Source organism: Balaenoptera musculus, chromosome 11 (genome assembly GCF_009873245.2).
Source record: "Balaenoptera musculus isolate JJ_BM4_2016_0621 chromosome 11, mBalMus1.pri.v3, whole genome shotgun sequence".
Taxonomy (NCBI): domain Eukaryota; kingdom Metazoa; phylum Chordata; class Mammalia; order Artiodactyla; family Balaenopteridae; genus Balaenoptera; species Balaenoptera musculus.
The window spans coordinates 73,544,103-73,569,532 of record NC_045795.1 but is presented as its reverse complement, the minus strand read 5'-3'; the positions used below and the strand labels follow the sequence as shown (position 1 = coordinate 73,569,532).

Here is a 25,430-nt window from a genome sequence, read left to right as displayed (position 1 = left end):
GGAATGTAAATTGGTACAACCCCTATGGAGAACAGTATGGAGGTTCCTTAAAACACTAAAAATAGAGCTATCATATGATCCAGCAATCTCACTCCCAGGCATATATCCGGAGAAAACCATAATTCAAAAAGATATATGCGCCCCAACGTTCATTGCAGCACTATTTACGATAGCCAAGTCATGGAAACAGCCTAAATGTCCACTGACAGAGGAATGGATAAAGAAGGTGTGGAACACATATACAATGAAATGGTACTCTGCCATCAAAAAGAATGAAATAACGCCATTTGCAGCAACATGGATGGACCTAGAGATTATCATTCTAAGTGAAGTAAGTCAGACAAAGACAAATATCATATGATATCACTCATATGTGGAATCTAAAAAAATGATACAAATGAACTTATTTGTAAAACAGAAACATACTCACAGACTTTGAAAGCAGACTTGTGGTCGTCAGGGGTGGGAAACCTGGGGGAGAGGGATAAATTAGGAGTTTGGGATTAACATATACACACTACTGTATATAAAATAGATAATCAAGAGGGACCTACTGAATAGCACAGGGAACTCTACTCAATATTCTGTAATAACCTATATGGGAAAAGAGTCTATAAAAGAATGGATACATATATGTTTAATTGAATCCTTTAGGTGTACATCTGAAACTAACACAACAGTGTAAATCAACTATACTCCAATATAAAATAAAAATTAAATTTAAGAAAAGTATATAATAATCTGTTTTATAAAACAATAAAATAGACTATTTGTAAACTGTGTTTAAGGTTTTTGATAAAGTATGCAAAAGGTAAGTTTCTGAGAGAATTTATGATTGCAAATAAGTTTTATCCTCTGTCTTTTGATTTTTTAGATTAATTTATTGCATAATTTTGACCCTTTAATAAAAGTTCTTGCACTAAGCTTTTTATTTTTACCTTCAATTGTAAATTCCCCTATTGTTCTACAAAACTATGACAGAAGGACATTTCTCTAAAGATCAGCACATATACATTTCTATTCATAATTCCTGAACAAAAACATCAATTAGCAGTGTGGATAACGAGTCTTTAATACTCAATCAAACCACACTAATTTAAGGCTCTAATACAAAAGATTTTATTTTGCTTTTGTTCCTTTTTGTGGAAAAAAGTATAATTGTAGCCTTCAAAAGAGCCTGCATACTAAAATATTATTCAAGAATACCAAATTAAATTTCAAATAATCTCACAGGTAATGTAGTAAGAGTCCACATGCTAGCTTATCTATAAATTATACATTGTCTTTCATTAAAATGGATCATATACTTCTCCAATCTAACCATAATCCTTCCCCCCGTGCTCTAAGTCTCATCACTTTCTCCTTTTCAGGCATCTCACGGTGATTTTTCTGTCTCTTGTCTGTATCTTCAAAATCCAAGTAACTCCCATTGGGAACAAATTGTAAAAACTCTCTGCAAAATGCCTAACACTGTAGCTGTTGTAGTTCCTTTACTCCTTTTCACTGTCAAACTTATTAATTGTTGTCTTCATTTGCTATCACCACTTCCTCTCTTGCCAATCACTCCTCAATCTACTGGAATCTGGCTTCTATGTGAATGTCTCTACAAAAGAAATCTTGCAGAGGTCACTGTTGATCTTCGTGTTACTTTTCAAGACTTACCTTATTCGACATCTTAGAAGCAGAGACATTTGCTGGCCTATCCCTGTTTAACTGAAAGACTGTTTTATTTTAAATATATATATATATATATCTATATATATACCTATATATATATATATAGATATATATATATCTATATATATATCTATATATATATCTTTATAGGAGTATAGGAGTATAATTGCTTTCCATGTTGTGTTAGTTTCTGTTGTACAACAAAGTGAATCAGCTATAAGTATACATATATCCCCATATCCCCGCCCTCTTGCGTCTCCCTCCCACCCTCCCTATCCCACCCCTCTAGGTCGTCACAAAGCATCGAGCTGATCTCCTTGTGCTATGCAGCAGCTTCCCACTAGCCATGCATTTTATATTTGGATTTCCCTAATGATTAGTGATACTGAGCAACTTTTCTTGCCCTTTATTGGCCATTTGTATATCTTTTTTAGAAAAATGTCTATTCAAATCTTTTGCCCATTTTGAATCAGGTTGTTTTTTGTTGTTATTGTTGTTGTATAAATTCTTTGTATATTCTGAATGTATACATTATCAGATACATGATTTCCAAACATTTTCTCCCATTCCATAGGTTGCCTTTCAATGCTGTTGATCATGTCCTTCGAGGCAGAGAAGTTTTAAATTTTGATGTAGTCTAACTTGTATTTTGTTGTTGTTATTGCCTGTCCTTTTAGTGTCATATCCAAGAAATCACTGTCAAATCAAATTTCATGAATCTTTTCCCCTTCCCCTATGTTTTCTTCCAAAAGCTTTATAGTTTTAAGTTTTATGTTGAGGTCCATCTTGAATTATTTTTTTATATATTATAAAGTAAGGGTCCAACTTCATTCTTTTGCCTGTGGATATCCAGTTTTCTATAGCCCTCTTATCACAAATCAACACTAACTGGTTTTAAGTTAGGGATAGTCATGTAAGAAAAACTTCCTACTTAGAGCTAACAACTTTTATGACAAAATAAGAGCATTTATGTTACTTAAAAGCAAACTGGCATTAAATATCAACTCACTTCATTTAAGCTTTTCAAAGATGCATTTTACAAATATGTTCATTTTTCGAAACTTAAGGGCTTGCTATATAAAACTGATTTATTTAGAGAAGCATTCACAGGGAATACATAGGGAAATATTCAACTACTGGAATAGGGTTTTTTTTCCTGAGAAAATCTTCAGGTAGTAATTTGTTTTGGAAATTTCAAGTTTATGCATGAATTTTGGTTATCTAAAGGTACAGGCAGGAGACAGTCACTGTAGAGTCTCATAGACCAGAAAGAAAAAAAACAAAAAGAAAAAACATTTGAGGAGAAAACCTAGAAACAGTAAAGCCCTCAGAAACTTTCCCCACACTGCACCTTCCTAAAAAAAGATATCACTACTCTCAAATCAAAGGTCAGACAGATGACTCAGGTATCACTAATTTGTCTCACTTGCTTGAAACTACAAACTAGGCACCGTTTTTAAATTATTCTATCAACTTGGCATTAATGTCATTCATAAAGTTAGTTCATAATGTGGAATAAAATAACTCCCCAAGTATTAAACATTTCTAGATTATTGTGTAGCAAAAAAATTCTGATCATCAAACCAATATCTTTTTTCTTCCCATTATGCCAAATAATTAGATTATGAACTGCAACCAAAATTAAACTTCAAATATATTAAGGTAAATACTGTACATTCTTAGTTCAAAAGAATACTATTTCTTGTCAAATTAATAACCATATTATCTAACTTGAATGACTACATTGTCATACAAAGACTCTGTCACCCTTTAAAACTGTTTCTAGTCTATTCCATTTTAAATACTATCCAATATCCTTTAATAATATTAATACACCGCCAAATTACTTTCTTTGTAGAACAAAGACAAGCACTTTAAAGCTTGTAAAGTGACTAAGTCTTAATGTTGCCAAATTAAGTTAAGCAATTTAATGCAATTACTAATTGTACCAGCTTCCTTAAAAATTGTAGCAATTAGAGAAACTGTTTCACTGCCATTTATAATGCACATAAAAAACTTGGCTTAAGCAAAGTTGTTTGAGCAGGCTGGCTTTTTTCGGGGTTTGAGAGTGGGGGTGAGTGGGTGGTGCTGAATTCTAGTAGCCATTCTTGAAGTCATAGCCAAATCCAAGTTTTTGGTCACAGCTTGCATTCATCCACATCAAACAAGAGTATTTGGTATTATAAAATCAAATCTCTTCCTACCTCTGCTTTTGAGTTCATATTGTTAAAGTAGGGCACATGCTTATTCCTGCTTTATAGCCACCACTGTCAGAGTTAAGGGTAGTTCTCGCCATAGAAAAAACAATCTAAGTTGGGTTGCCTTCAGAGTTGTCCTATGCCTGGACAGGCCCGATACCACACTTGCTAACGAAAATCCAACTGTAAGTCTCCTGAACTTGTTATGAGTTAGGAGGATTAGGAGATGACCCAACCCTTGCACAACTGGGCCTTGGACAATCCTTTCTCTCAAGGAATTAAGGAGACTGAAGTAAATTTTACTGGTTCTTTCCAGCATTAAATTGAATAAATAGGTCATTTTAAAAACAAAACACCTGAGTAATAAGACTTACTGATACATTGTGGTTAATCACTTCAACTCTGTAACTAGTTTTTCTATCAATAAAGTGAGGTTATTAATATGTTTTCAATTGCTTTTTCCTTGTTTTCTCAACACCAAAACCTATGGCTGTCTTTTAAGAATATATTCATCTTTCACCTCCTCCCACTTTCATTCACTCATTCATTCAATTACTATTTTGTTATGTCAGGTACACAGTTGAAGTAGTATACCAAGCACTAGGGATTCAAGGGTAAACAAAACGGACATGGTCCCTGCTCTCTTGAAATCTACAGTCCATTAGAGACGGCCAATATTACAGACATATAAAATTTTAACAGTGATTTCAATAATACTAAGAGCTAAGATGCTATGAGAACATATAAACCAGGGACTTGATCTAGTCAGGGATATCAGAGGAGTCCCTTAGAAAGGGACCCTTGATGTAAACTCTATAGGATAAGTAGGCCTTAACCAAAGAAAGAAGGGAGCAGAAGTAATCCATGCAAGAGATCAGTACAAAGGCCTTACAGTGGAAGCAAACATGTTATACATGAAGAACTATAAGAAAACTCAATGTTACTAAAATGAAGGGGGCCACATAATGTACAATGAAACTGGAGAAGAAGACAGGCTCTATAGTTACAAAAGGGTTAGAATCAGGGGACCGATATGATTGAATTTGTGTTTTATAAAGATGACTGACTGCAACGTGGAGATAGATTTGAAAGGTGGCTGACGTGGTGTGTGAATTAGGAGGATATTATAGTAGTTCAGAGAAGAGAAGATTACAGGTAAATCAGAGTAGAGATAACAGTGGAGGGAAGGTAGATAGACTTTTAAAGTATTTAGATAAAATGAATAGGTTTGGGTAATGAATTGAGTATGAGGAGTATATTAGCAATAGATATATTGTTGTGTAAAAAATTACCCTAAATCTTAGCAATTTACAATAATTGTCTCATAATTTCTGTGGGTCAGGAATCAGGGTGTGACTTAGCTGGGTGCCTCTGACCCAGGCTCACTGAGCCGCAATCAAGGTGTTGACTAGGGATGCAGTCACCTCGAGATGCAACCAGAGAAGGAGTCACTTCCAAGCCCACTCATGTGGCTGCTGACAAATCTCAAGTCCTCACTGACTGTTGGCCAGAGACGTCAGTTCCTTACTACCTGCACCTCTCCAAGGGGCTACTCACAACACAGCAAACTTGCTTCCTTCAGAGTGAGGATTGGGGAAGCTGGGGGATGGGAGGGGGGAAAACCAGAGCAAGCAAGAGTGAAATCAGAGTGAAAGAAGGCAAGCAAGAAGGAAATCAGAGTCTTTTTGTAACCTCATCATGGAAATAACATCTCGGAACTTTTGCCATATTGTATTCATAAGAAGTGAGTCATTAGGTTCAGTCCACACACAAGGGGAGAAGATTACACAAAGGGCATGCCTACCAGAAGGTGGAGATCACTGGGGGCCATTTTAGAGGCTGCCCATTGCAGCTAGTGAGGGAGCAGGAGGCACTGTGATATTAGTGAGATTGGGAAGGATAGGAAAGGTGCATGTTTGGAGAAGTTTTGTTTTGGACATGGTGAGTTCAAAAGGACAGGTGCCTTTAATTTGATCAACAAATATGTGTTTATAAAATATCTACTATGTGTCAAGCATCACTCTAGGACATGGGAAATAATGATGAACACAGAAGTCCTCACCTTTATAGAATTTACCTTCTAATAGATGAAGACACATGATAAACAAATAAATAAATAAATAAATTCATATAATGATGAGGGGTAGAAAGAAAATAGCATAGGACAAAGGTTCGGGTTTCTCTTCCTCTGTGGTGTCAAAATACATTCAGAGACTCAAGTATATTGTTAAAAGCCTTAGGATGTTCCCTAGATTCCTCCTGTACTCTCATTGTACTTTTTTCCTCTCATAGTATTTATCAAAGACTACTTTATATTATAGTGCAAGTTATTCTTTGTGTTATAGGCCCAAAAATGCTATGCCTCCCCCCAAAAGATATCTACATCTACCCCCTGGAACATGTGAATGCTTCCTTATTTGGCAAAAAAGGTCTTTGCGATGTAATTAAGGATGTTGACATACGGAGATTACCCTGAATTATCCAAGTGGGCCCTAAATGCCATCACAACTGTCCTTTTAAGAGACACACAGAGGAAAAGACACACACAGAAGAGGAAGAGGCACTGTATCTATGTAGGCAGAGACTGAAGAGATGCAGCCACAAGTCAAGGGATGCCAATAGCCACCAGAGATGGAAGAGGCAAAGGTCAGATTCTCCTATAAAGCCTCCAAAGGGGGTGCTACCCTGCTGACACCTTGATTTTGGATTTCCAGCCTCCAGAACTGTGAGAGAATAAATTTGTGTTGTTTTAAGCCACCCAGTTTGTGACAATTTGTTACAGCAGCCACGGGAAACTAATATACCCTCCAATGTTAATTCCTACCACTGGATCCATGGCATTTATCACAAGTTGTAATTATTTGTTTGTTCACTTCTTTACTGTACCTTGCCCCATGAATATGCAAGCTACACGAAGATGGGGGCCTTCCCTATACACCTAGCTCTTAGCATAGTGTCTAGAATATACTGCATTCCTAAGAGCTATCTCTTAAATGAATGGATGGATAAATGTCCCCCATTAGATAACAAGATAGACACCATGTCTACTGACCATAATTCCCAAAGCCCCCAGCACAGAGTCCTGCCAAAAACTGTTGTTGAACTAGGTTTGAGCTCTAGAAACCAAGTCTGAATTCTAGATATTGTACTGCAATTTACAGCTATGTGATAGCCCCACCTCTATCTTGTACACATCCAGTATTAGTGTATTCAAGGAAATTTGTTCTTTATCTTTCCTTCTTAGCCCTGACAAGGAGCAGGTCCAGAAAGCATTATTTTCTCATCCTGTACATGATCCATGGTGCCACAACCAAAAATCAACACTGCATCCTTGAGTAAATTCCTAATCAACTCACTACCTCAGTGATCTCAACTGAAAGGAGACTAACCCTTACTTCACAGGGTTGTGAACCACTTGGCCTATAGCAGGGGCTCCAGGAGTGATACCTGACTACTGATTGACCCTGAGCCACTGACCTAACTCAGCTTTGAGCTAGGTACGAGCTCCAAACCAGCTCCATCACTTACTGGCCATGTGAGCTTAGGCAAGATATTTTACCTTTCAGAGCCACAGTTTCTTAGCCAAAAACGGACAATAATACCTACACTGTAAAAGTGGTTCAGACACAGAACCAGTTAAACTTGAGAGCACGTGGTTCAATAACGTATGTAGTTATTAATTTGGGCAAAAAAACCTTGGCTTTTTGAAGTGTGCAGTGACGTTCCTTGGGCCTTCTGAAGCAACGAAAGGGTATGGCGGACCCTATCAGTGCCTCAACGAAGCCAAGTTTGGGAACCTTGAGCGAAAGGTTCCATGAGGGTTCCATGATTCCATGATTCCATGACTCTTTCCTTCAGCAACTTACCAGTTATCAGTGTTTACAACGAAGGGAGACCAAGCCGACGTGACAGGTTTTCTAGAAGAATCCAGCACCTGTGGTAGCTCTTAAGCCAGGTTAAATTTAGGCTTTTTTGCAGACACAGGTCACGACCTAGGGCGGGAGCTGGTCACAGGCTGGGCGTCCCACTCTTCGAGCGAAAGACCGTCGGTTGCCTGGGCAACGCCTACGTCACTGCGTAGTCTCACGTGTCCGTCGGCGTGAAGCTCGGCCAGCGCCACGCGCAGGCGCCTCGTGGGAACCAATGGGCGCAGTCGGAACGTCCGCCCCGCTCGGCCCGAACGTCCGCCCCGCTCGGCCCTCTTCCGAGCGGATTCGGGGGTGGGGCGGGGCGGGAACGCGCCAGCCTTTCTCCGGTGAGCAGGCGGGCGGTTGTCGGAGGTTCAGCGTCCGGGCACTCTGTCACGTAGGTTACGCACACGCTCAGTCCCCTGGGGCCGCCCGGAGCCCGCCCAGGCAGGTGTCCCCTCCCAGACTCCGGCGACCCGGAGGCGGGGACGCGATGGTTCGGGTCGGGGGCCCGAGGTGGAGCTGACAAAGGGCGGAGAAGAGCCTGGCCGAGTTGCGGCCGACCACGAAGCCCTTCCCCGCCCGTCGGGCCCTGGCTTCCCGCCCGCCGATTTCCAGCCGTCAGGGTCACGCTACTCTCTGGAAGCCCTGAATTCCGGTGCCCCTCAAGCCCCGGGCCCCCGGCGGGAATGTTCAAAAATGAGTACCAGGTAACCAGAAACGGCTCTCCAACCGGTCTAGCTTTGTTCTGTTGGGTGAGGTAGCTCACGTCCGGGTGAAGAGGGACCCCTCCCCCCCCCCCCCCGCCCCAGGTAATACTGTCTTTCTCGGGGTAAGAAGGAACTAATGGATAAGTGGTCTTGACCCAAAAAGAGAAAGAAAAGAAAGCAACTGCCGTGTGGGCATATGATTTGACGTTCCCTCTCCAGCTCCGTGCTTCTCAAGGTGTAGGGATTGCCTGTGTTTCTGGCTGAAATGCAGCCTTAAACCCCAACCAGATCTCTGGAATCAGAACCTTAAGGGCAGGACCCATAAACCTTGAGTTTTAACAATACTGAGGCACACTGGTAACTCAGAAGCTATTTAGCAGAGAGTGAATGAGTGAATGCATGAATGGGTTAAGCCAAGAAAGAAAATAAGCACTTTGGCCGTGTGCTGTTTTCTTTTCCCCCCAAATTGGGGGCGGGTCAGTGATTCTCAAAGGCTGTGGTACATTAAAATCATTTTCAGTACTTGTAAAAATACGGATTTCCTGAGCCTCACATCAAATAGAGTGAATCAGAATCTCTGTTGGGGCTAGTTAATTTACCTTTATAGCGCCTTTCTCCATTTGATTCTGATGCAGGTGGTCCAAATACCACACTGAGGGAAATTGCTTCTGGGTCTTCCTCAGTCACTTTGAGTATCCTAGAGGGTCTCCAAAGCGCTCCTGCTTTCCTCACTTCACTGGGCACCTCCCTGATCTTCCTTGACCCTAGTCTCCTGCCCTCCCCTCCTACCTCCACCTGAGGTTACACTCTCCATTTACAGTCTGCCTGTCTGCTATCCTAGTACTGCTGTTACGAACAATTTCGTCCCTGTGCCAGAACAGTCCTCCACTGGTCACCTCTTCGTTGCTTCTACCTTTTCACCAAATACTACCTGCCTTCTTATGAGTGCCCTCAGAGTATTCTGCAGTTCTCTTTCTTCTATTCCGTTTGATGTCATTAAATCTGTTGGAAAAATTTTAGAGAGTTTCTCTCGCTTAATATAGGTAAAATATATTGTTATAAAAAAGCCGGTGTCTACTGTGGGAAACAGGTGATAGCAGAAATGGGGGCGGGGGAGGTATTTTTCTATCTCACCAGGTATAAGGATCTTTCTCTTTAAAAAAAAAAAGAAAAAGCTTCCTCACATTTAAAATTCATAGTGAAATATGACTTGACCCCAGAAGCTATAGTAATTCAGTTCCACACACAGTTTGCACATAGTACTGCCTAAAGAAGACGTTAAATGTCTTAACTTAAAGTGATTACGTGTTAAAACTCAGAAGCAAAAATATCTTTATATTATTGAGAAAAAAGCAGAAAATTCTTTATGAAAGTCAGACAGATTTGCTCATGTGCTGCTTATAATTTAACAGGCCATAAAAGAAAGCCATATTTACTCTCATTTCAGGTTTTCAGTTTCTTGCAATAAACTCTTCCTTAGAGACAATCATTAATTCCTCTCTTATAATTAAAGCTTATGGACACTCAGTAATGTGTTTAGTGTTTTTACATGAGCATGTCCCTCCATGTTCCCAGGTTTACAATAGGGAACACTTAGCATGTCTATAGAAATGATTTTCTATTTTTTTGGTACATATTTTATAGATCTCCAAATTAATTTGTCTTAAATATATAAAAAGATCTTATAGGAATCCTCAAAATAAGAATCACTCCCTCTCCAAGTCCAAGCTTCTTTTATTGACCCAGTACTCAATTATTCAATTTGCCCTTTTTTTGAATAATCATTGCTGGTACTAATGAGCCCTTGCTTTGTGTAAGGTATTGAGTGTGATGGTTTATGTTTACTATCCTATGTAATCTAACAACCCATTTTACAGATAGAGAATCAAGAGGTTAAGTAACTCCAAAGTCAGATAGTTAATAAATGGCAAACCTGGTGTTGGAGCTCAGGTTAGTGTAACTAAAAAGCTTGTAGCCAGAGATAACTATCAGATTTTATTAGCCTGGCTTGAGAGTTGAGTTTAAACCCATTAGTGTGTGTTGAATAGAATATTTTGTAAGCATGAACTATACATGTGAAGTAACTGAACCTTACACTGAGAGACTGTAAGGTTTGTATGGCATGGAGTTTATTTAATGTTGATCATGCTTTTAAAAAAATTTCTTAAACCATTAATCCAAGGTGACCTGAATCAGAACAGTTTTTGCTTAGATACAATCAAGATATAAAGTAGGAGTGATAAGAGGGATAATGTTTCCTCTCAGATCTACTTAACTAACAGATGCCTGGAACAGTGGGTATAGACTATGTGGTGGATAGTATTTCCTCCTTAGCATTGTCTTTCACTTTAATTTTTAATTTTTTTTTTTTCCCTAGGGAGGTGCATTTGTTGAAATCTTTAGTGCTCAGGGAAAAAATCCTGGAGCAAAATGGAAGATCCTTGGCAGTCCATCTGTGATTTGGAAAGTAAGTGTTAGAAATTAGAGCCACCTAAATCCTGGAAAGAAATGAGAGTAAAGATTATAACAAGAAGGGCTTGGTAAGATTTCAGAACCGGTTTTTCTGTTCATTCACTTCAAAACCCTTTCATGACATCATTGGCTGCAGCCCTCACAGACATGCCTCCTTGGCCGTTGAAGACTTTGGCACACAGCTCATAACCCATCTCTATATGCCAAGTCCTGCTGCTGTTTTAGGTGACTTCAGTTTCTGTGAGGAAAATCTCCAAACCCTGGGCTTCTCAGCTTCTTGATTTCTTCATCTCTAATGACGTCTTTCACTCTACTTCAGCAGCCTTTCCCACTGTCACACCTTGTACCTTATCACCAAAAATTGCAGGGCCTCTGAAGTTACTAAGTGAGAACTTGAGACATCCCTCTCTGAGTCCAATCTTCGATTCTTAATGTTGCTTGCCTAGTTACTCCCACTGTATTTGTTCTTCAACCTAATTGAGACTCTTAGGCCATTGACCATTCTACTTTTCCCCCTGTGTTTAGATTTATTTACTTATTTAGTTACCTACTTACTCACTCACTCTGTCTTCACTTTCTTTTCTCTCCAGCCCAGAATCCATGGTCCATTATTTCAGTCACTTCCCAGTCAAGACCTCGAATACCCCTGTTCCTTGTCCTTTCATCATGCCTGCCTAGCAAATGCCAACCATTTCTGAATCCCTGATTCTCTCTCTTTTCTGTGCCTGCATCTGGGCTTCTCAATACCTTTGGAAAAATACCTATAGTCTCTCAGATCGATAATGCTATAAATTCAGTGTTAGCAGCCCTGGAAGTTCTCCTGTTCTCTTGGTCTCTAAAATGGTTCTTTCTCCATTATCTTCAGGTTTCCAGCCACTAACTTCTTACCCCCATCCCCATCCCACACCCAAGACAGACCCTCCTCACTCATTCACCAGAAGACCTCACACCCCATTTCACAAGGAAAACTGATGTCATCAGGTAGAAACTACCTCATCTTGCTGCTACCAGATATAAAAATCTGTATCCTTCCCTGTTCTTTCCTCTCTCTCTTGTCTCTTGTACAGTTGAGAGAAAAACACCTTTCTAGGGACTTTGTTCTATGGATAGTTTTTTTTTTTTTTTGGATAGTTTTTTTAAACTACTATTAATTGAGTGCTTACTGTTTGCCAGCCATAGGATTCAGCACATTACATGTTATATAATCCATACAATAACCTTGTATCTCACAAGGTACCCTTATGCCTATATTATAGGCATGGTAAGGTTAAGTGACTTGATCAAAATTATATAGCTCTTAGATCAAAATTATATAGCTCTTACTATGAATGAAAGTTAAATGTGGCTGTGAGGGTACACAGCAGAGAGATTAGGTAAGGCTTCCCTGAGGAAATGATACTTGATTTCTGAGAACTAACTAGGCACCAGGTGGAGCTGGTAGAGAGAAGAGCATTTCAGGCAATGAGAAAAGCAGGTACAAAGTCCTTGCTTTGGAGGAGCTTAGAATTTTTAAGAAACTGCTAGAAGGCTACAGAGACTAGGATTCAGAGTGAGGGAGAGTGTGAGGCAGGAGATGAGGTTTGAAAAACTGGGCAGGGGCTAGACTACACAAGGATTTGTGGCTGTGCTCAAGATTTTGGTAAGCTGTTGAAAGGGTTTAGTATATGCCCAACTTGTGTGTAGATGAAATAATACACTCTGTGTATGTTCATTTCGAATACATAAGAGACGCTATTGTGATGGATATAATACAGTTTTATTTAAATGTTAATTCTTAGCAGCCATTAGTTACATTAGTATTTTTTAACATATACAAAAAGGAAGAGTGGGAGGATCTATGAAATATTTTATTGTGAAAAAGGAGTCTTTATACTTAAAGATTGGAAATTTGCTCCAAGATAAAAAAATAACCATTTACATTAGCACTTTGACTGATGGAAATTAGACTCTCATGTGTAAGTTTTTCATTTCCAAGCTTGTTTTGTTTCTGTTCATTTTTTAGGTAAGCTTAGTTGTAACACTTTAATTTGTACTGATTTTAAGTAAATGATATATAGAACTTCAAGTTAGAGGACTAGTAAAATAAGGCACTGATTAATTCCATATGAGCCATGGCTTGAAACCAAGGAACTTCCAAACTGGATACAACATAGATTAGATGGTTTATTGTACTGTTAACAGAAAGTGATGTTCAGCCTATGCTATTAGACAGAAATACATAGATTAAAGGAGGGAAAGGGTAACTAAACTCTGGAAACTTTAAATTAGTAACTTGGGAATCCCTGAAGTTGGAGAACTTTTTATCATTTGGAGGAAGAGTGTCTTGATATAGTAGAGAATTTGCCAAGTGGCTAAGGGTGGCTTCTATATTCCAGTTCCCAGCAACTCTCAGTGTAAGAGTATCATCAAGGCCTGAGCTTATTTTAAGTCATTTCAGTGTGGGGCTTTTTCTGTGGGCTTGCTTCTCCAATTTTATAATAAAAGTCAAATAAAATATGCAGTTACCACTGTTTTCATTTTTGTTCTGTAGGAATTTGATAAAGAAGTTAAAAGTTTTGTGTTTGTCCTGGAAGGAAGCAGCCAAACAAATAAAATTCAGTTACCAAAGGAGAATAAGCAAATCCGTAAGTAAGACTTTTAATGTTGAAGCTTAACATTTGATGCTTAAAGTTATGCTTTTAAGTCTCATAAACAGGCCTATTAGTTTGACTTTTACTGGCATCTGTCAATGTAAAGTAATAAGATTTTTTTTAATTCAGAGAGTAACTTTATGCCAGGCTTTTGAAAAGAGATTCTGCTTCATTGTTTATTAGAAATTTACTTGTATGTTAAAGAAGATTTAGAAGATTATTCAATTAATTAGACTAGTAATGATATTAAGCACTTGCTGCGTGCCAATGACTTTCTAAGCATTTCATATTTTTTAATTCTTTTAATCCTCACAATAGCTCTTTTACAGATGAACACACTGAGGTTGGTTCCTCATCAAGAGACCATGAGTTCCTAAATTATCGTAAATCAATTTGTGAGAAAATAATTTATGTAAAATACTATATAAGGCATTATTTAGTAAGATATCAACTTATATACCTTTAGAAATATTAGTATCTAATGAGTAAAGATATGAATATGTGATTTAACAAAAACCCCAAAAATAGACTTCAATTCTTATCTACTTTGGAAATGAGGATCAGAGGTTTAAAGCAGAAGGAACCCTGAGGGATCACTTAAATTTATGATCAGAAGCCCAGTTATTGGCTACACTGGGGTTAAAATTCAAGACTCTGCCACCAAATTAGGCTTTGTGTACACTGATGTGATTTAAGAAATATAATTTATCAAAATGCTTAATCATATTTTCATTAACTTTATCCTATATTTAACTATTGTGATTTAGCAAATGTAGGTAACCAGCTGTTTTTTTACATTCATTCTTTATTTCTTCATTCATTAAGAACATTTATTGAATACCTATTGTGTACCAGGGACTATGAAAAGACCTATTCTTGGTATCTGATTTTCTCATTTTAATTCAGTTTTCTAAACTTTTATAGGCTGTGTGTTTTATCTGCTATTTCAAGCTACTACATGCATATTTTAGATTTCTAAGACATAAACCAAACCATAGAAATTATAGATGGAAGATGATTTATTTTAAAGTGGTATCTTTCTAAATAAAATAAGAAACAGAACCTCAAAGAGAAGGGATAATCATTGTTAAAATAATTTTTTAAAATTTACTACCATCTTAAAATCATGATTTCCTCGTAGTTTGCATTTTTTAATAGCAAAGATATTTTTCATTTCTGCATAAATTTGTACTGATATATAAAGTGAACTAAGATGAGCCATGGAAACATGTCTGAAACTGGAGGTTATTCTTTAACAGGAAACATGGTCCATCTTTTTTAAGAATATTGACTTTGTAAAATAGACACATTTGATTTACAGGAACATGACTTTATGCTAAACCAGTGTTCTTTTGTTTTTTCTTACTGTTGGCCTCTCCTTCCATGTGATGCCTTCAGCATCTATGCATATGATGATGTTACTGACAAAATCAAATCACTTCTAGTAACGTTTCTCAGTTGGCTCTGAGAAAGATTTCTCCTCTACCAAAGGCTCAGTGATTAAAGACAAGCTCCCCTTTCCCACTTTTATCTAAGTTATTTTTTAGAAATAAAACAAATTTAATGTGTTATAATTGTTTTTTAAAAATGGAAAGATGATAATTTTAATTGGAAGAAAGGGAAGAATCTTTTAATGTATTTCTTGTACGATGCCCTGTAATTAAAAATTAATCTGGGGCTTCCCTGGTGGCGCAGTGGTTGAGAATCTGCCTGCCAGTGCAGGGGACACGGGTTCGAGCCCTGGTCTGGGTAGATCCCACATGCCGTGGAGCAACTGGGCCCGTGAGCCACAACTACTGAGCCTGCGCGTCTGGAGCCTGTGCTCCGCAACAAGAGAGGCCGCGACAGTGAGAGGCCCGCGCACCGCGATGAAGAGTGGCCCCCGCTCGCCACAACTAGAGAAAGCCCTCACACAGAAACAAAGACCCAACACAGCCAAAAATAGAAAATAAAAAAATTAATTAATTAATTTTAAAAAAAAAAAACCTCTCATAAGCCATTAAAAAAAAAAAATTAATCTGGCTTTTCAGTAGCATGTGCAGCCCTGTAACAAATGAAACAGTTTATATAGTCCTGCACCAATGTTTTTAAGATTATTTGGAATCTTTTTTTTTTTTTGGCCTCTGTGTTTTGTTTTGTTTTGTTTTGTTGTAATTTATTTTTATTTTTATTTATTTATGGCTGTATTGGGTCTTCCTTTCTGTGCGAGGGCTTTCTCTAGTTGTGGCAAGCGGGGGCCTCTCACTATCGCGGCCTCTCTTGTTGCGGAGTACAGGCTCCAGACGCGCAGGCTCAGTAATTGTGGCTCACGGGCCCAGTTGCTCCACGGCATGTGGGATCTTCCCAGACCAGGGCTCGAGCCCGTGTCCCCTGCATTGGCAGGCAGATTCTCAACCACTGCGCCACCAGGGAAGCCCCAGAATTTTTGATAATGGGAATTTATAGTTATTTTCACTTGTATAAAATGACCTTCTATGTGACATTGTTATGGTTAAATTTAAATTTAATGGCATGCCTTGAATAGAGAATTGGCTTTCTGTTAACATTTTAAATTAAGTTCAATTACCATTATGTATTCCTATTTTAAGAGTAAACATCCACTTTATTTATGCCAACTTGACATTAGGTACCTCGTATGTGTTTCCTACTATATTAAGTACCTGTGAAGAAAGTCTCATAGTGAAATTCAATATTTTTAACTTTTCATTTTAAATAGTAATATTTCTGAATTATATTTGAGCATCTCTAAATATGTCAAAGTTTTTTTTTAAACTCAGCATCTGATCAAATAAAGGAAGGTGTGATATTGATTATCAGGTTGTGTACTTCTCCAGGGCAGGACTCTTGCATCATCTACTTTGTACCCCTAACTTAGTGTGTCATATATAGTTGGCGTTTAGTAATTTTGTTAAACTTGCCGTACTAAGAAACTATAACAATTTAGGTTATAATTTCTACTGGTAACCATTTGGCCTTGATAATGAGACTTGTAAATCATTAGCAATTTAAATAAATAAATCAGTGTTGCTATTAATGCTGGAACATGTTATATAGAGTTGCCCATATGAGAAGAAGCTCTGTTACATGTAAACATCTTATCATTTGGATGGTCTGTCCAGGGACTTTCTGTGTGAGGCTCATGTTTGAAACCATTGTTTTCTCTGCCTGTGGCATCTGAATCAAATGGTGTGTCTCTCGGGATCAGCATCCCTGAAGCCCTGTGTTGATCTAAGTTTCAGCTGCTCTGGTGGATGAGGTCATCTTTATGAGGTTCCTCTCAGCCTCCCCCTGCCCCAACTTTTGGTATTTCTTTTTTAAATAAACTCATTATGACTTTCTGTTTCTAAAACCCTTCAGTGGCTTTGACTTCACTATTCTACTGATACTGCTCTTGTCACGGTCACTAGTACTCTCTCTATTCCTGAATCCAGTGGCCAGTTTCCAGCCCTCATCTTGCTTAACTTAGCAGCTGCATTGACAAAGGTGACACACTCCTCCTTGATATAGTGCTTTCTTCACTCATCTTCCAGGATGCCCATACTCGTAGTTTTTTTTCTCCTGCTTCGCTGGTCTTTCTTCTTAGTCTCCTTTCATGGTTCTTCCTCTTCTCCCCAACACAACTTAATGCTGCAATGCCTCTGGACTCAGTCCTTGACCTTCTTGACCTTGAACTACATTTACTCCTTTGGTTTTGGGCTCTAGTCTCATGGCTTTAAATATCATCTCTGCTGTATACCTGCTTACATTTCCATCTCTGACTTTTGTCCCAAACTCCAGATTTGTATATTCAGTTGCTTAGTTGACATTTATACTTGGGCAGCTTTACCCTAGAAATTTTTCTTCCTCCTCCTGCATACTGCCCCATCTCAGTTGTTAGCAATTTGTCTTTCAGTTGCTCAGACCAAAAACTCTTAAATCAGCTTCATTTTTCCTTTTTTTCATCTAGAAAATCTTATTGGCTCTATCTTTAAGTTAGATTTAGAGTCTGACTACTTCTTGCCACCTCCCTGCTACCACGCTGGTCCAAGCCACTATTATCTCATGCTTGGATTATTGCAGTAGTCTTCTAATTAGTCTCCCTGTTTCTGACTTGCCTCCCTACAGTCTGTTGTCAGCTTAGCAGCCACAGTGATTCTGCTGAAAATACTCCATCTCTCTCAGGGTAAAACCCAAAAATCTTTAGGACCCTGTGGTATCTGCTGCCCTCTTAACTCTCTTTACTTAACTTTAACTTTACCTCGTATTACTCTTTCCTTTTTCACTCTGCTCAAACCATACAGGTCTCCTTGCTCTTTTCAACCATAGCCTGGTACCTTAGCACCTTAGCCCTTGTGCACAAGCTGTACCCTCTACCTAGGGCTTTTTTTCCCAAATAGCTACATGGCTCACTCTCTCCCCTTCTTCAGGCCTTTACCAAATAAAACGTCACCTTCTCAGTAAGGACCCATCCTGACCTATACTTAAATTACAACCTGTGCTTTGTATCCTTTCCCCATTCTTAATCCCCTTTACCCCGCTCTCCCTTTTCCTATAGTAATTATCGCCATTTAACATGCTGTTTGTGTTCTTTTATTGTTTTTTCATCATCACCAGAAACTAAGGCCTACCAGCACAGAAATTTAGTCCATTTTGTTCACCTAGAACAGTGCCTGACACGTAGTAGACATTCAGTAAATCTTTGTTGAGTAAATGAGTGAATGGATGAGTGGCTTTCCATTGATTTTAGGATGACCTGTATCCTTCACATGGCTTTCAAGGCCCCGCGTAATTGAGTTCCTGGCTATTTGCCAGACTTATCCCCTGCTACTTTTCCCCTTCTGTCTCTCCTACCAGTCCTTTAGGCCTTTAAGTTCATGCAATCTACTATAGCCTCTTCCATCACATGATGAAGTATTCCCTCTCCCTGCAGTATTTATTCCTCTCCTCTACCCCTGTCTTCCTTGCCCAGTCAATCCCTGCTGTTCTTCCCAGCTGAATTCCAATGTTCCTTCTTCAAGAAAACCTTCACTCATCGTCCTCTTCCTTTCAAGGACCCAGGATTATATGCTTTCATAGCACCCTGACCTTCTCCTTCATGGAACTAGTATATAAGTTCTAAGAGGGAAGAGACCATGCCTGTCTTTTTCAGTACAAAAGCTTCAACACTGAGTCTTGCATATAGTATATGTTCAGTGAATCTTTATTAAATGATAGATCTAATTTAATCTACACAAATGATTCTGTGAGGGGTAAACCTAAATTATCAACTCAGTTTTACATATGAAGAATAAAAAGGCCCAAACAGGTTTTCTGATTTGTCCAAGGTATATGGAATAACCCATAATGAAGGAATAATTGTTTTCTGTGTTGCAGTGGGAAAGGTGCACTTTAGTGTGCTGTTTGTGCTAGGGCTGCAATAGAACCAGGATATATCTTCAGTCATGATTTATCAGGTCACTTATAAAGGATTACTGTACTGTGGTCTAGTCCCAGCTCTTTGGACAGTGTAACACTTGCAAAATGTATATTGAGGTATATATACAACTGTCATTTGCTGTAGTGAAATAACTGTAAAAACCACTGTTTAAAAATCTAATGGTGTTTTACCAGATAAATGTGTCTTAAAATATTCAAAAGAAGAAAGGATCTGACCCCTTAAAACATAGAGGTAGTTTTTGTCTCAGACAGAGAACAGATTATAAAACTGCAGAAACCTGGATATTTCAGTAAAAAGAGTGAATTTTTATGAATTTTATGTACTTGATGGGCTTTTTTGACTAACAATAGTTCCACATTCAGCATTTTAAATATAGATTTTAAATTCAGATTTTAAATATAATGTAGACATGAGGAGTAAGTTTAGATTTACTAGGCCACTGGGAAGAAAATGTTACTGTAGGGTTTATTTAGCATTTCTGACACACAGGATCAGTGTATGTCAAATGTTATTAATGTACTTTTTTCTTTGTCAGATCATCACCATATGGTATTGTACTTCTTTTAATCTTAGAAGTGAAGCCTTTTGGAAACTAGGGCTTCTGTACGTGAGAGAGTTGAGTTACAAAGCTCTCTTTTTGAGGGCAAGCATGTTTCATATCTAAAAGTGTTCATACAAAAATGCCCTATATGTGTAGCTCTTTGTGTTTGAAGAGAACAGTGCTGATTCAGTAAGATTTGTGACATAAATTAGGGACCTTTTGTAAAGGTTGATTTCATTTATCCCAGTGCTCTCTCAGCTCTATTTATGGGGGCCTTTGTGCAATGGAAAAATACTTAAGTCCAATCAATGGAAGATGCAAGAGAGAGATTGATTAATGGTGGTTTATTTAAGTTGGCCTCATTTTGGTATCTCATTTTGGTTTTGTAATCCAGAACTCTGGTTGTCTTGTTGGCTTTTCCCATAAATATGGTAGAATCTGATTCCTAGAGAATTTTCTAAGTTCAGAGGCTGTTACCCGTATTTCCATTATGTTGCTTACTCTGCTGATGGCTCTTTGCAGCCGTTTATAAGCTTAGTATTTTAAGTAAAAGTTATCTTTGTGTGTTTGATTTTTAAAATGTTAAGCACATTCAGTCAAAGATGGTTTTGTTTAGAAACTAGATTTGGGGTAAAATATAGGAACTATTTAAGTTGTTCAGGAATGTTGTAAAACATTTTACCATAGGAATTCTAAACCAGAAGATCTTTATATATAGACTACCCAAACATGTATTGTTACTTTAAAAGACTTAAACTTGTTAAGTCTACTAAGTTGGAATAAACAGAAAATAACGTCCATGTTAGACCAGTTGCCTTCCTTGAGGCCTTTCTCCACATATTGGCCTGTACTGTTAGATTTGTAGGAAAGGTTCACAGATATATCGACATTTCCATTTCCTACCCAGTGTCTCACATTGGGAAAAAAGTTCCTAGAAGTCATGTTTTAGGAGGAAGTGATACTAAAACGTTCATTAAGAGCATCATAATTGAGAGATCAAGCAAAAGTTCAAAAGCTAAGAGGAAGGAATTAAGTGTATGGGTCTGAAGAGGTATATGAAATCAGTTGATTTTTGAAGCAGTTGTAGACTTCAGTTACCAAAAGTACCATAGGTCTTTCTCCAAATATCTTTTTTTTTTTTTTTTTTTTTATTTATTTATTTTATTTATGACCGTGTTGAGTCTTCGTTTCTGTGCGAGGGCTTTCTCTAGTTGCGGCAAGTGGGGACCACTCTTCATCGCGGTGCGCGGGCCTCTCACCATCGCGGCCTCTCTTGTTGCGGAGCACAGGCTCCAGACACGCAGGCTCAGTAATTGTGGCTCACGGGCCCAGTTGCTCCGTGGCATGTGGGATCTTCCCAGACCAGGGCTGGAACCCGTGCCCCCTGCATTGGCAGGCAGATTCTCAACCACTGCGCCACCAGGGAAGCCCTCCAAATATCTTTTTAATGCAGGTGAAGCTGGTCATGGGGAATAAAAACTATCAGTTCTTAATTTGTGAGCATTAAATTAATCAAAAATATGTTACATTAACAAAAGGTATTATAACTGAAAATATGTTCCTCCATCCATCTCATTTTAGACACATTTAAAACTGTATGAACTAGATATGGCTTATCAAACCTTCAGCTGTAGTTGTCATAATTAGAACTGTTTTTTTGATCAGTTGTTTTTCGTTAAGTTGTTAAGTACAGTTAAAATTGTCAGTGAATAAAAGTAATTGCCACATGCTTTTATGACCGCCTTAATGAGAGTCCATAGTTCAATTTTATATTTTATACTATTGAATGTGTGCACTTTCTTGCAACCTAATAAAAATAGTAAATAAAAAATTATTATTTTGTAAATTTTCATAAAAATTTCACCAAGCCCACAGATGGGACTTTAAAAGACAGCATTTGTTGTTAGAGTTTGATTTGAGTTCATCATTTTTTTTGCTTTTATAATGAGGTTGTAACTCAGGGGTAGTGCTGTTGCATTTCTATGTATTAGAACTGATAAAAGCTGAAATGATAGAAGCTTCAGCTTGTTGATGGCATGTGATTGTTTTGTTTATATGTACATATAAATGGTTTGGACATATAAATGTATATTTTCCCCCTCTCATTTTAGTCGGACTGATCCAGAGGTTTCTTGTACTTCAGATTTACATACCCCTGGGACAAGACTTCTCCACCGAATTGCTGTAAGATATACAGAATTTCTTTCAATGTTTTATGTGTATTAGACATTTGATCAATTGAAGCAGTACGAAGAGTCATTAATTATAAGTGGCAGTTTTTGCATTAAAGAGCAGTGACTTATCAAGTCGACATGAAGTAATTAAACTAATTTAATGGTATTTCTCAGATATACTGTAGTCTGGCATTTCCCTAAGGGCAGAAAGCAAATTTCATCTGTTTTAAGAAAATATCAAAGGATTCTGAACTTGACAATAAGAGCCTATAATTTGAAGAAAAAAATAATCCAAAAGTTTGAGATTTTATAGTTCAAATGAGGGGTGATGTTATGTTTTGTACTGTCTGCTATTGGAAACTGTGTTTGGTTTTAAATTAATTGAAATACCTCATTTTAATGTTATTTATTTTTTATTTTTTAAATTTTATTGGAGTATAGTTGATTTACAGTGTTGTGTTAGTTTCAGGTGTACAGCAAAGTGATTCAGTTATACATATACATATATTCATTCTTTTTCAGAATCTTTACCCATGTACGTTATTACAGAATATTGAATAGAGTTCCCTGTGCTATACAGTAGGTCCTTGTTGGTTATGTATTTTAGATATAGTAGTGTGTGTGTATGTTAATCCCAAGCTCCTAATTTATCCCTCCCTCCCACGTTTCCCCTTTGGTAACCATAAATTTGTTTTTGAAACCAGTGAGTCTGTTTCTGTTTTGCAAATAAGTTTATTTGTATCATTTTTTAAATTAGGCTCCACATATGAGTGATATCATATGATATTTGTCTTTCTCTGTCTGACTTACTTCACTTAGTGTGATAATCTCTAAGTCCATCCATGTTGCTACAAATGGCATTATTTCATTCTTTTTTAGGGCTATATTCCATTGTGTATATGTACCACATCTTCGTTATCCATTCATCTGTCAATGGACATTTAGGTTGTTTCCATGTCTTGCCTATTGTAAATAGTGCTGCAGTGCACATTGGGGTATATGTATCCTTTTGAATCATGGTTTTCTGTGGATATATGCCCAGGAGTGGGATTGCTGGATCATATGGTAGTTTTATTTTTTTTAGTTTGTTAAGGAACCTCCATACTGTTCTCCATAGTGGCTGTATCAATTTACATTCCCACCAACAGTGCAAGAGGGTTCCCTTTTTTCCACACTCTCTCCAGCATTTATTGTTTGTAGATTTTTGATGATGGGCATTCTGACAGGTGTGAGGTGATACGTCGTTATAGTTTTGATTTGCATTTCTCTGATAATTAGTGATGTTGAGTATCTTTTCATGTGCTTTTTTGGCCATGTATGTCTTCTTTGGAGAAATGTCTATGTAGATCTTCTGCCCATTTTTTTTTTTTTTAATATTTTATTTATTTATTTATTTATTTATGGCTGTGTTGGGTCTTCGTTTCTGTGTGAGGGCTTTCTCCAGTTGCGGCAAGTGGGGGCCATTCTTCATCGCGGTGCGCGGGCCTCTCACTATCGCGGCCTCTCTTGTTGGGAGCACAGGCTCCAGACGCTCAGGCTCAGTAGTTGTGGCTCATGGGCTTAGTTGCTCCGCGGCATGTGGGATCTTCCCAGACCAGGGCTCGAACCCGTGTCCCCTGCATTGGCAGGCAGATTCTCAACCACTGCGCCACGAGGGAAGCCCTTCTGCCCATTTTTTGATTGGGTTGTTTGTTTTTTGATATCGAGCTGCATGAGCTGTTTATATATTTTGGAGATTAATTTCTTGTTGATCACTTTGTTTGCAAATATTTTCTCCCATTTTGTGGGTTGTCTTTTTGTTTTGTTTATGGTTTCCTTTGCTGTTCAGAAGCTTTTAAGTTTAATTAGGTCCCATTTGTTTATTTTTGTTTTTAGTTTCATTACTCTAGGAGGTGGATCCAAAAAGATATTGATGCGATTTATGTCAAAGAGTGTTCTTCCTATGTTTTCCTCTAAGAGTTTTATAGTATCTGGCCTTATATTTAGGTCTTTAATCCATTTTGATTTTATTTTTGTGTATGGTGTTAGGGAGTGTTCTAATTTCATTCTTTTACATGTAGCTGTCCAGTTTTCCCAGCACCACTTATTGAAGAGGCTGTCTTTTCTCCAATGTGTATTCTTGCCTCCTTGGTCATAGATTAATTGACCATAAGGGAGTGGATTTATTTCTGGGCTTTCTATCCTGTTCCATTGATCTATATGTCTGTTTTTGTGCCAGTACAAAATAATTAAAGCTTTAATTATTATTAACTTAGTTAAAACAGTATATTTACTGTTTTTTTATTTACAGTATATTTATATTTAAATATAAATCAGTAATCAGTAAAATCAGTAAATATATTTACAGTATATTTACTGATTTATTTCTGGGCTTTCTATCCTATTCCATTGATCTATATGTCTGTTTTTGTGCCAATACCATACTGTTTTTATGATTGTGGCTTTGTAGTATAGTCTGAAGTCAGGGAGCCTGATTCCTCCAGCTCCATTTTTTTCCCTCAGGATTGCTTTAGCTATTTGGGGTCTTTTGTGTTTCCATACAAATTTAAAAATTTTTGTTCTTTGTTCTGTGTAAAATGCCATTGATAATTTGATAGGGATTGCATTGAACATGGTGTATCTTTCCATCTGTTTGTGTCATCTTTGATTTCTTTCATCAGTGTTTTATAGTTTTCACAGTACAGGTCTTTTGTCTCCTTAGGTAGGTTTATTCCTAGGTACAGTAAGTCCCCTACAGACGAACAAGTTCCGTTCCAAGAGCGCTTTCGTAAGTCCAATTTGTTCGTAAATCTGACGAAGTTAGCCTAGGTGCCCAACTAACACAATCAGCTATATAGTACTGTACTGTAATAGGTTTATAATACTTTTCACACAAATAACACATAAAAAACAAACAAACACAAACAATAAAGAAAACATTGTTAATCTTCCAGTACAGTACCTTGAAAAGTACAGTAGTACAGTACAACAGCTGGCATTAGAGGGGCTGGCATCAGGTGAACAGGCAAGAATTACTGACTGGAGGAGGGAGAAGAGGTGGGAGATGGTAGAGCTGAAGGATCATCAGCAATAGGAGATGGAGGACAAGCTGCAGTTTCACTTACACCTGACGTTGGTGGCACAGGTTCTGGTTCCTTGCTGGAACCAGATACACATTCGCATCTTTGAAAGTTCGCAGCTTGAAGGTGCATATGTAGGGGACTTACTGTATTTTATTCTTTTTGATGCAGTGGTAAATGGAATTGTTTCCTTAATTTCTCTTTCTGATCTTTCGTTGTTAGTGTATAGGAATGCAAGAGATTTCTGCGTATTAATTGTGAATCCCGCAACTTTACCAAATTCATTGATGAACTCTAATAGTTTAGTTTTCTGGCAGCATTTTTAGGATTTTCTATGTATAGTATCTTAATGTTATTCACTTTAGTTGAGAAATATTGGTCTTTTCTGTTTACATATAGATGGCTTGGGATATATTTGTTTTAAATGGCCTTGCTATGAACTAATTGTTTAGCAAAAATGAGCACATACAAATTTTACTCAGTTGAGCTACCTGTTGTCTGATACAATTCTGAGAATGAAAATAACATTTAATTTGTATACTCATATAGAATGGAATATTGTTTAGGGTCTCAGTAATACATTTGTGTGCTTTCAATAAAACATTATATTTGGGGTACGCTATTTTCTAATTTTTCTTTGTAACT

General features: G+C 37.7%; 1 protein-coding gene across 7 annotated transcripts in view; it reads left to right on the top strand.

Annotated features, from left to right (window-relative positions):
• Positions 1-8,081: 8,081 nt before the first annotated feature.
• Positions 8,082-25,430, top strand: part of CFAP20DC (CFAP20 domain containing) — a 282,945-nt gene continuing 265,596 nt past the window's right edge. For 3 of the 7 annotated variants that reach the window (XM_036870092.1, XM_036870091.1, XM_036870093.1), the window contains exons 1-4: positions 8,082-8,493; positions 10,871-10,960; positions 13,496-13,589; positions 21,664-21,736. In XM_036870092.1, coding sequence (XP_036725987.1) covers positions 8,473-8,493; positions 10,871-10,960; positions 13,496-13,589; positions 21,664-21,736 — 278 coding nt within the window. In that variant the 5' untranslated portion in view covers positions 8,082-8,472. The remainder of the gene's footprint in view (positions 8,494-10,870; positions 10,961-13,495; positions 13,590-21,663; positions 21,737-25,430) is intronic. The other 4 variants (XM_036870097.1, XM_036870098.1, XM_036870094.1 and 1 more) reach the window with 3 other exon arrangements.